General features: G+C 34.2%; 1 protein-coding gene across 1 annotated transcript in view; it reads right to left on the bottom strand.

Moving 5' to 3' along the window:
* The window catches only part of CDH18 (cadherin 18), a 293,987-nt gene that overhangs the window by 67,487 nt on the left and 213,859 nt on the right, over positions 1-12,641 (bottom strand). Inside the window, exon 5 of the mRNA XM_082753298.1 lies at positions 10,716-10,883. Within this exon, the coding sequence (XP_082609424.1) occupies positions 10,716-10,883 (168 nt within the window). The remainder of the gene's footprint in view (positions 1-10,715; positions 10,884-12,641) is intronic.

A 12,641-nucleotide genomic window follows, 5' to 3' on the forward strand; every position in this document is an offset into this window, starting at 1 on the left:
GTTTTTCTGAAATTTGGTCAGTTGAAAAAGTAATTAATCCTTATTATTTTGCCATTATTGCTTTTGTTGTTTGTGGTGGTGTTGTTGCAGAACACCCCCTTTACACACATATTTTCCTTGGTATCTATTGTAAAGGACAATTAACATAGTGTCCTTTACACTATGAACTACATAAATGAACTACAGAACTGTGACCATAAAAGGTGTGAACTCCTTTCAGTGTTTTTATAACCTGTTAGATTAATCAACATAAAATGATTTATTTATTTTTAATAATTTTCTTAACTATCAGTTTCCTTTTTGATAAAATCTCCTAAAAGGTACAACATGTCCTGGGGGATAGGAAGATGCTACAAAGAGAAAAGAGTAGCAAACAAACTTGATTATTTAACTCTGTCTGAAACTAGGCCAGTAAGAGAGCTCAAAGACATTTTCTCCAGTAATGTTGGTGTAGAAACCTACCAGCACCATACATGGTGTACACGTACCAAAAGAACACCAAACATCCCTCATTCAAGACTCTCCTAAGAATCTGCATAACATCACAGTTTATATCACAGGCCAAACTCCAACACAGAAACAAAGAGAAACATCAATTGCTATATATCTTCTGAAACTACAGTTTTTTCTCTCTTCTTAAAGCATTCTGTGATAGTGAATGCAATAGTGAAACACTGAAGTGCAGGAGGGTGGATCAGAATATGTTCCATATAAAAGATAACATGTTGTTACATGTTGCTGGATTTAAACAACCTGGCACGATAGCAGACGCACCCTTGATAAGCATACAGAAAGAGAAAGGCAAGATTTAAGAGGAATTCTGAGACTGAACACATGTTATGGCAGAAACAAACAAACAAACAAAGCACATTATTTGGCAAGTGAATTGAAGAAACCTATGAATCTACATAAGTTGCAATTGCAGAGGGAATGCATAGTATCTATAAAATAAAACTAACTTCAGACACCTGATAGAGAATCGACAATTTTACTAATAATTTGTTAATTCCTTGTTCAGTGGTTCCTAAATCTATTTAAGGTCTTCCATTGTTTTTGTAAAACTAGTCTATAATACAAATACACAAACAGTAGTGTGAGAAGGATACATGAATGCACTAAACATTATTTGTCCAAAAAGAAAAAAAGTCCCCCTGTACTTGGCTCTGGTGAGGCTGCAACTTGAGTACTGTGTTCAGTTTTGGGCCCCTCTCTACAAGAAAGGCATCGAGGTGCTTGAGCGAGTCCAGAGAAGGGCAATGAAGCTGGTGAGGGGTCTGGAGAGCAAGTCTTACAAGGAGTGCCTGAGGGAGCTGTTCAGTCTGGAAAAGAGGAGGCTAAGAGGAGATCTTAAAGGAGGCTGTAGCGAGGTGGGGGTTGGTCTATTCTCCCACGTGCCTGGTGACAGGACGAGGGGGAATGGGCTAAAGTCGTGCCCAGGGGAGCTTTAGGTTGGATATTAGAAAGAACTTCTTTACTGAAAGGGTTGTTAGGCATTGGAATAGGCTGCCCAGGGAAGTGTTGGAGTCACCATCCCTGGAGGTCTTTAAAAGACGTTTAGATGTAGAGCTTAGCGATATGGTTTACTGGAGGACTTGTTAGTATTAGTGTTAGGCCAGAGGTTGGACTCAGTGATCTTGGAGGTCTCCAACCTAGATGATTCTGTGATTCTGTGAGAGAGAGGTTTACTTTGAAAAGAAAAAACAAGTTACCGTGCAGCAGGTAGGAAATCTCAAAGGAAACAAGAAATATCCAACAGAACAAGATAAAAAATAAAATCTACCATATAAGAAAGAAAATGCCAAGTCTGATGTAATAAGAAAGTTGCTTAGTAGTTGATTCAATTAAAATGCATAGTTAGATCTTTGGTATATATCTAAAAGCCATCTTCACTAATTTGGAAATAAATGCACTTCCTTGAATTCTGCTGCAATGCTTCATGTTTACAAATGATATCAACTGACACTTTCACACTGATGGTTGCTTTGTTTCATACATAAAGTTATAATGATGGGATGAGATTAATTCTGGAATTTACTTATTGTTAAAATGAATGTGAAATGTGGTCTTTTGACATTTTAGCTCTGACTAATGCATTCTAAAAAGGAAAAGAGTGAGGCCATAATGATTATGTTATGCAGAGGTCATAAGGAATATGTTACATAACCAAGCCCCTTCAGGAATGGGAAGTGTTATAACCCATATGATAGGGTGAACTAATTAGAGACTTCCAAATTGTCAAGCTAGCTTAAATATATCGTCATGACACTACACTTTGCTTCATAATCACACCCCAAGTGTTAGCCATCTGTTTCAGAAAATCATGTTACTGATATCAACTTCAAACACTCTGAAATGCTAAACATTCAAGCACAATAAATATTTAGAATCATTCATCACTTACCTGTCAGTATTTGAAGAACTGACATGTTTTAATAAATAAATAAATAATAATTATAATGGATGCAATTCAAAGAAAACTGTTGAAAACTAAAATGGCTAGATCATGAGGTCAGAAATGTCTTTAAATGAGAATTTAAACAAAGAAGAAGATAAAATTCAGCAACATGAAGGTTAGATAAAATATATTATAGATATTTTCTTACATTAGATGTAGAGATTGGAATTGTGTTTGCTAAACACTAAATAGTTGTAAACTTTATTTCTGGAAAGTAGAGGAACCAACTAAAGGCTCAAATTAATGTTTCTTTGGGCATTAACAAACTATTTAAAAGGGCATTAAAAATAAAAGGATTGTGGGATAGGTATACTATGAATTCATGATTCTTTATCACAGGCTATGAGCCTGTCTCATCCCCTAAAACCTGTTGGGGATTTATAAGTGCTAAGGATCACGTACCACTCTGTACCAAAACTGTTTCATAAAATCTGTCAGAGTTGAACAGACTGTTCCCACACTCCCAGAATCACAGTCTCCCAGCAGCTGTTGTAAAGCAGGACTTTAAAAGTCTTGGAGATGCTCTACATTGTCTTAGAGGGGCTGTTCAGTAACTTATGGATCAAGATTCTGTAGAGGTTGATTCGATTCTCAGTTTCTATATAAGCATTCACTTGGATGCATTCACTTGGCTCATGAAATGAGTAAATTAATACTCTTTTACAGTTAATGTACTGTACAGGCTAGTAATACCACTTCACAAGGCTTTAATCTATGCTAACAGAAACATTGTTTAAATTCATGTAAGTGATCTTCATCTTTCTTTCAATAAACTATATGGCTTATCTATTATTACAGTACGGAAACAACTTACTGATTTGTAGAATGATTTACTTTCCATTTCAGTTAGCCTACAGGCAACATATAGTGCTGCTTTACTCTCAGAAAAGCAATTTATCTGTCTGAATCTCTCCAAAAAATGAAATATGTCAGTATATAAAGCAACTCAACAAGCATGTTATTCCCTGTATTTCTTAATATGTTTTGTTGATAAATTTGAATTACTTTTCTAGATTATAATGCTCTCTGGAACAGAAAGAATTACCTTACAAAGGAAAGGAGGACTAGCATAATACTGAATTAATAGAGAAATAAGTAAATATCTGATGTACTTGTTAGGTTTGTTGCTCTGTCGGTGGTGGTGGAGGTTTTTTTATTTGTTTGTTTGTTTGTTTTTCCCGTCATTAGCAGAGCCTGGATTCTACTCCCGTTGAGGTTTACCATGCAAAGGGCATGAAAAGAAAGGCATGAAGAATATCCCTTAAAATGGCATGGTCCTACTCTAATTTCTCTACCCAGTAAACAACAACCCCCCCAACCCTTCAAACCATTACTGCCTCACTCGGAAACCTTATGGGATAAAAAAAAAGTCAGAATATTTCAAAATTATTTTGTTTGAATTTGGTGTATGACACATATAATGAATAATCTACCTTGTACATAAAAATCCTCTAGACAATACCCAATAAAGTGAAATAAAAAATACAGCCAGATTCCATATCCTACCCTTAGAAGTGAAGTTGATACACATAGTTGGCATTAAAGCTCACTACACAGAACACATATTTGCCACAAATATTTAGCCAGATTTTGATGTAAACATATTTTACCCCTCCCAGCTTCTCTTTATATTTGATTTCCATTAAAAAAAAAAAAAGTGTGATTAAATCTTATTATCATGAATTCTTGTTGAAGGTGAGTTTTTAAATCCCATTCTGACATACTCATGAAAAGTATTATGCTTATTTCCTTTAAAATTTACAGTAAAAATCTGATTATAGGAATCACACATATCCTGCTCAAGAAAGAATATCATGACACTCATTCTGCGATCAAATGCCATTTTACAACTCAACATCAGATTTCAATGATAAATGAAACAATTTTTTAGCTTTAACTTCAAATGTTGTGAAAATACGTGAACATATTAATCTTCTCACAAATAAACAAAAGAAAGCAATGATGAAAATCACTTTACACAATATTTGTCCAGTCTATGAAAGCAAGTAATCTGATGCATATACTTTATTTCTTAGCTCTTAACTCTCTTAGGTACTTAATGAACATTAAGTAATGCTAAGTTAATCAAATAATTAATTAAATAAATGATTAAATAAATAAATTTACTAAATACTGTATTCATCTCAAATATCCATCTCTTAAAGGACATCATAGATTGTTATTTAGTTCTACTAAGTTAGAAAGACAAAACATAAGAGAAGTTTTAGAAAATCGCTCATCACTGAGGTTTGTCCCTTTAAACTGTTCGGGTCCCAGGACATTTTTGGTGCTAGATGCCTCTTAAACAGCCTGTTGCCCTCGCATCAGCAATCTTGTTAGGCTGGAGACTTGAACACTTCTGGGAAATCAAAAAGTACCATACTTCTCTTATGTTTAAGACTAAAAGCTGTCATCTTTTGGTCCAATACACTGAAGTCACACACCTGCAACAGGTAATACAAGCCTGTTGAAAAATACAAGCGTTTTTCCTCTTTAAATGGTCTACCAGCTGCCAGTCAGAAATAAATTAATATTCTGGAAATGGAAGCTTCCTAGTTCTTATCTATCTGCTGCACATTCAGTTGCTGATATTACAGAGCTATTTCTAAACAAAGAACAATTAAGGTCATGGGGCTTGGAGACAAACGTGATGACTCTGCAACAGCAAACGTAAGGATACTAACTCCAGCCATACTCACACTGTCCCTCACTGCTCATTACTTTGGAACCTGAGCACACAAAAATTGTGTGAAACTCCAGCTTTTAGAATATGGGAGAAGTAGTATATTCATTAGCACCACAATTACACCATGTGTCTATTACGCAAATATATCAAATTTTAATACAAATGTACACTTCCAACTGCATTGCCAGGCTTTTGCAGCAACCTGGAACCCAATCCTAAGAACATTTTTAACAAAAGAAAACCTTGCTACCCTTTTTCTTTATGAAAAGAAAAAAAAATCTGATTTATGGAGGTATCATCATAATTTCAAAAGCCTCCTTGAAACATTGTTTACATCTCATCAGCACTAAAAGCTAGAATTTCAAGGTTACAAGTAATTATTTGTAGGTCTTTTTTTTTTTTTTTTTTTTTTAATATCAAAGTTAACCTGTTATTTAAGATGTCTTAATAATATACTAAAATGTTATGGATTAATCTTTATGTCTAATGTTATCTGAGATTAGCATGTTGGACAAGAATTCAGCTTTGCAGGAAAACTGTCAATATTAACAGAGATGTTAATGATGTTAATATTAACATGTTAATATTAACACAGCAAAAAGGAATTATCTGTGAATAATCCTTATATTTTCTAACAACAGTCTATTTAAATCTCATTATGATGACTCATTTTACACAACAGAACTAAAAAGATGCCACGTAAAAAAAATAATATAGCATATAACATAAAATAAAATAATATAGGTATTATGCTGTATTTTCCTATCACCTAAAAATACATTATTTTCCCTGTAATGTAATGATTGCTACTCATTTCATCTTTTAATGAGACATTAATAATGGCCCTTTAGTCAATTGATTATGTACAACAGGCTTGTTCTACATGAGTCTATTTACAAAAAGAACTGTTTCTGAACCTGACTCTGTTTAATTGCTTCTTATTCTTCTTAAAGAAGAATAGTCCTACCTAAACCTTGCAGCTGAAAAATAATAATAAAAATAACAATAATAACAATAATAATAATAATATGATATGATGATTATTAGCTGAATTTCTTTAGAGAACTTGGAACATATGTATATAAAAAAAAATTTGGTAATTTCAAGACTTCAAACCTTCTTGAATGTAACTTGTAGAAACATGTAAACTATAACTTTAGAAAAACATATCCTAGATTGTGAACCACCTGGAAACAGACACTCAACACTCAAAAACCGCATCTCTGGAACACAGGAATGAGAAAAAATGAGGATAAAATAAAATTTATATATTAGTAACATCAGTCCTGAAGAAAGAGAATGCTGTATTTAGCACATGCAGGTGGAATACACCTTTTCAAGAACAGAAATATAAGGGTGTTGTGGAAGGACCCAAGGGAATGGCATGGACATGTGTCAAGGGAGGTTCAGGCTGGATGTTATGAAAAGGCTCTTCACCAAAGGGTGGTCAGGCACTGGAACAAGCTCACCATTGCAGTGACCACAGAATTGAGCCTGACGGAGTTCAAGAAGCATTTGTACAATGCTCTCAGACAGTTTGATTGTTGTGTGCTCCTGTGTGTAGCCAGGAGCTGGACTCGATGATCCTCGTGGGTCCCTTCCAATTCTGGATATTCTATGATTCTATGATCACTTTAATTTAATAGTCTTCACTAACTTGTAACCCCTGTCCAATTTCATGCAGACCTGACAAAAGGACTGAGGCCTCAATGACATTCTGACCCTATAGGACTGTTAACAATTACTGGTTGGAGGAGAAAGACTGCTAAGAGAAAATCAGAGAAAATTCAGTTTCAGTCATCTCATCTGGCAGCATCCAAGTGGTCAACCAGCTGCCAGCCTATTGTTAAGTATCGGGACCACAGGTACTACATGGGACTACAATGGAGGGTATGGAAAATAACAGTGGAGTATAAATCTGAAATGAATTTGAGCAGTAAATACATTTGTATTTAACTAGCCAATGGAGTTATATGAACAAAGTTGGATATTAGATGCTGTGTAGACTTTACTAGCACTTGCTTTTTCATAGGTAACTGGAGTACTTTCATATAACATTCCTACTTAAACATGGTTGTGTACTTTTCATAAAATGACATGTTAAAAAAGTGAGGTCAAACAAATTATTTATGTATGTAATTTCATGTTATGTCAATGCACTGCCATGAAACAATCAAGTTTCAACAATCAAGCTTCATAAAAATGTTTTAAGCCATGAATTGTATTTAAATTCTGCTTTATCCTAAAAAAATGAGGTAGATGTACCAAACAACAAAATCAATAAATGGGGTATCATTTTACTTGTAAAACTCCACTCTAAACACAGCAACTCTGGATTTCCTACACACTGTGAAGACTGCAATCATTAGCCTTGATGTACAAAACATGTCAGTGGAAGCATCTGTCTAGTGTGCTGATCTTGATGCAATCAGAATCTATTTGTCCTAAACAAAGCAAAACTTGCAGAATCTACTTATCTCAAACAAGACCATAGAGAATTAATTGAAGAAAAGCATACAGAAAATTCTTATGTAACTCAAGCCTGATAACACTGTGTCATCAGTAGATGGAACATTTTCTATCAGATTACTGCAATACATTTATGACTATAAACTTTGGGCCTTCAATTATCAGCCAAGTGGATGCATCAGTGGTAAAACCAACAAGATATGAGAGATGCTGATTATTGAAAAGCAAAGATCTTCCCTTGCAGAGCACTGTTTGGCAGCTTACATTATGTGGCTAGTTCATTTCTAACTAGACTCTCTAAAGAAGGGAAATCTGCAGTGATGAAAAACAAAAACAAAAACAAAAACAGACAAAACAAACAAATAAACAAACAAACAAAACAAACAAACAAAAAAACACACCACAGTATTGTACAAGATGCAATAAGTAGTTGATAGGCAAAATGTATTTGAGATTTCAGGTTATGATCCTACTGAACTCACTATGCCTACTCCTGAGACATACTGCTGTGTTTTGCAAGTAGAATTTTTCAGCTATGCATCTTATTTCAGTGATTATTGTTACCATGTATTCACCTCTGTTTAGGAACTGCAACCATCATACTGATACATTTATACAGAAATGTTTCATGTTCTTCTTCACCTTCTTCAGAGTCTTTTTGGTGTTTTGGAACATGTAGCTCTTATTTTGGTAATTTATTTAAAAGAAAGTCGGATGTATTTAGAGTCAGTACAGAAAAAATATCAATTCACATGAGCAGATAGATTTATAACCTCTATTTTTATGTTCTAATTACTTCTTTGAAGTGTTTTTTTTACAGGGATCAAACCTGGCATACCTCAGTCCATATGCATCTCCAAAGAACACTTATCTACCGCAGCCAGAAACATATGATCTTTTAAATATATGCGGTAAACCATATTTCTAAATAAAACAAATAAAATAAGCACCAATCAGATGTGCTTCCCAGATTGTTCTTAAATAAAGTATTCATACAGTTAAGAGTCAGGTTCATAACCCACAAGTATGGTAACAGAGAAAAGGAAACTAACCAAAAGAAAGTCTGCAGTTTAGCTGAGGCTCAGCCTGTCTCAGGGCTTATACACTTGATATATGCAGTTTTGGTTAGTACTTCCCTTGAAGCCACAATTCTGACTGTGACAAACCTCAGTAAGTCCCATTTAGCATCCCATCTAATAAGGAAATTGAAGAGAAATTTAACTGAAAAGCATGGCATACAAAGAAAGGAGAAGAAAAATAAGCAATGACATTATTTTTATTGCTGAAATACTCATGTATTATTGCAATAAGTCACAATGGTAGGATGGGCTGATTTTGATCCTCTGTGTTTTGATTCAGTATCATTAACATAATAGCTACTGTAATTTTGCAAAGGGCTTCAATTACACTTCCTGAAGAGAAGTAAAAAAGTAATGTTACAGTCATAGTTGTGGTATAGTAGTCTTACATAAGGAAAGATAAATTAAATGTTTGTACCCTGCAATACATGTTCCAGGATTAATTTGTTAAAAATGATAACGTTAAAAAACTTTTTTTTTTAACCTTGCTTTGTCAAAAAAAAGAGTTCTCATTAGAAGAGAAATGATGTTTTATAGTTTTCAAAGTTATGTTATGCAATTTTTAGAATCTCTTTAAATGTGAAGAAAATAATCTGAACATTTTATATTTCTTCCATTTCTGAGAAAATATTAATACAAATAAGAAATATATGTGCTAATGTGCATTTCTAACTGTGAGTTAGTCAGCCTGCCAAAACCTTTCACACAGAATAAAAGGACCAGCTCTTGATACCTGGTACATAAGGATCCATTTGTCCCTGAGTATGCAGGAAACCTAGGACATTTTTTGTACTTTAACTGCTTTAGATGTTGTATTTGTTCAAAGATATTCCTTACCTTTTGTCTTTTCAATAGTTATGAAGTATTAAATAGAGTGAGGAATGTAATGATTATTCTGTGGAACACAAAACCAAATACACATTATTTAAAAATTTGGTTTAAAAGGCTTTTCTGTGCGTGAGGCACAGAAAAAAATATTCATTCCTACAGTACTTTTAATGAGCCTTCTTACTGCTTGACCAGATTTTACATAATGCATGCTGCCAGGAAGTTTTGTTTTCCTCTGGAGCTTCGTGATCTCTACTATTGTTTATAAATCTTCTCATTCAAACGGCTTAATGTATTTCCCAGTAGACATACATATAGCTAGTAGCCCTTTATGTTCTACAAGGGCTCCTGCAATGTCTGAGTCCAGATTACAATATTCTTAGTGGCCTTGAGCCAATCTGCAGAGAGTAGTTTAGCTATGCAATTTCATTCCAGAAGACTTAAATTGTTGACTGATTTCAGAATTCCTATAGGGCTCCAGCTGTTGTGTCAGATCAATGTGCACGCAATAAGTTAGATAAAAATGAACTTCCTATTAGTGGTCCCATTATGATATTCTAACAAGAGTACTCTAGCATGTACTTTTTCATATATGCATGTGAGAACATTCAGTTTGACATCAACATTGATGATTCATTTAACTAGGGTAAAAGCAGACTTCACTGCAGCTCAAAAACAGTGAACAGTTTAGGTTTAGATCATCTGTAATGTAAAAAATGATCTTAAAAGTTTTCAAGGGTATAGAGGAAAAAAAAAAACAGAAGAAAAAGAATTGATAGATGTGTATGGAAGCAGCCAAATGTATGACAGATTTAAACTCTGAATGTGTTACCTTTTGTTATTTTGTACCATAGAACAAAATAATTCTCTTGTGGGATCAAAATTGTGCAGTTACTGCAATATACACATTCTAAAGGGACTAGAGAATAAACCCCACATGACAACGGTCTTCCTTTGTCACCCATCTCACCATTACTCAGTGTAATGAAATATTCAATGATTGTAGTACTTCCCCTATGCCATAACAGTGTTTCATCTGAAAACATGATAAAACTGAAAAATACTGGTGAATTCAAACATTTCCTGAGATGCATTCTCTCTGTGATTTTGAATATTAATTTGATTTCATTAACAGCTTATTACTTCACTGAAAATCAATGCGATTCTCAAAACAATTATATGCTGAAATTGTACATACTCTGAGGAAACCTGGGTGGATTGTCGTTGACATCAGTGAGTGTGATATTTACAGTTGTTGACCCTGACAGCCCTCCAACCTGCCCAGCCATATCTTTGGCTTGAATGACAACGGAATAATGCTCTCTGGCTTCCCTGTCCATGTTGTGCAAGGCAGTCCTGATGACTCCTGTGATGGAAAGAAAATAAACCAAAGAAAAATCAGGATTAGCTTGTTCTAGTGAAGGAAAATGCTGGACATAACCATTTGTTTCAGGAAAAAGGGGGAGGAATTGGAGATTTTCTAGAAACAGAGCTTTTCTATAATCCAAATAAGCAGGCTTTATTTGATATTCAAGGTTAAAAGTCAATTGGTTGCCTTCTGTGTGTGAACAAATAATAAATAATAAATAAAATTACATAACGCTATATGGAGATGCTTGACAGTGATCCATTGTTTGTTTTTTTTTTTATATTATTATTATTTTATTTTAAATATTACAATGCCAGATGAGTCAACTTGCTTCAGAATAAGGAAAAAAAAATCTATATTATACAACTATAATAGCATATTAATAACTAATCTAACTTATGTAACATTCATAAATGTAAGGCACATTGCTCAAATGCAGTGTTTTCTCATGTATTATCATTGTTTAAATATCTACTTAATAGAACTATTAATGAGAATTGATACCCCACTAAAGAAGCAACAGATTCCTTCATTTTAACAAAAGTTCATTTCTAAATAAAACCACTTACCTTTTAAAACTATTCCAAAACTATACCTTCTCATTCGACACATATTAATCACACACACTTGTCTTCATAAATGTAACTTATGTAATACTTGTATGTAAAGTAAAAGATAAGTCTTTATTGGTTTTACTATTGTAGACAGAGAAAACTAAAACTGAGTAACCCTAAAATTCTATTTTCTTAACATTCAGTCAATGATACATGCACAAGCAAAGATGACAATAAGGGAGCAACAGTCAACCCTCTGGGCTCAGTTTCAATTATGGTGCATTTTTCACTCATGATGATGCCTGTAAATGGACTCCTACTAATTTCTTTAATCACAGTCTGACAGAACACTCACAGAGCTCAGTAAAGGGAAATGTCAAGTCTTGCACTGGGGAAAGAATAAGCCTAAGCATCAGTACATGTTGTGGACAGACCAGCCTTAAGGCAGATTTCAAGAAAAGGATCTGGGGGGTCCTCATGGACAAGCTGGTTGTCCTTGAGGACATGTGCCCTTGCAACAAACAAAACCAACAGCATCCTAGTCTGCATTATTAAAAATGTTGCCAGAGAGGTGATAAACAAATATGTGAAATAATTTCATCAACATTAAATTTTCAAAAATCTACATTTGTAGTGTAACTTGTTTTTGGACTCTTAAATTGAGTGGATGTTATAACAAGTAAGAAAATATACCATAGTATTATCAAATACTGTTTTGGGGTACATTTTAAACATATAACAGCTATTAAAACAAAGAGATTTAACTTGCTCTTATAGGCAATCAGCAGAACAGCATTATTTCCATGGTCTGTGATTCCTACAGTCTCAGATGATCTCAGAAGTGATTTCCAGAATGTTACTTTATTGTATATAAATTTATTTTATTAGTATTTATTCCATAAAACCAATTACATGGAATCCCAGAATGGCCGAGGTTGGAAGGGACCTCTGAAGATCACCTTATCCAACCCCCCTGCCGAGCAGGATCACCTAGAGCACTTTGTGCAGGATGGCATCCAGGAGGGTTTTGAATAGCTCCAGAGAAGGAAACTCCACAGCCTCTCTGGGCAACCTGTTCCAGTGCTCTGTCACCCTAACAGTTAATCATTGTTACATGTGAAATTGAAATTTTCATGTAGTTTATACCATCGTTTCCCTCCTATTCTGAAAATAAATCACGTATAAATAAGTAGAACAATCC

The sequence above is a fragment of the Aythya marila genome, assembly GCF_965140915.1.
Source record: "Aythya marila genome assembly, chromosome: 2".
NCBI classification, from domain to species: domain Eukaryota; kingdom Metazoa; phylum Chordata; class Aves; order Anseriformes; family Anatidae; genus Aythya; species Aythya marila.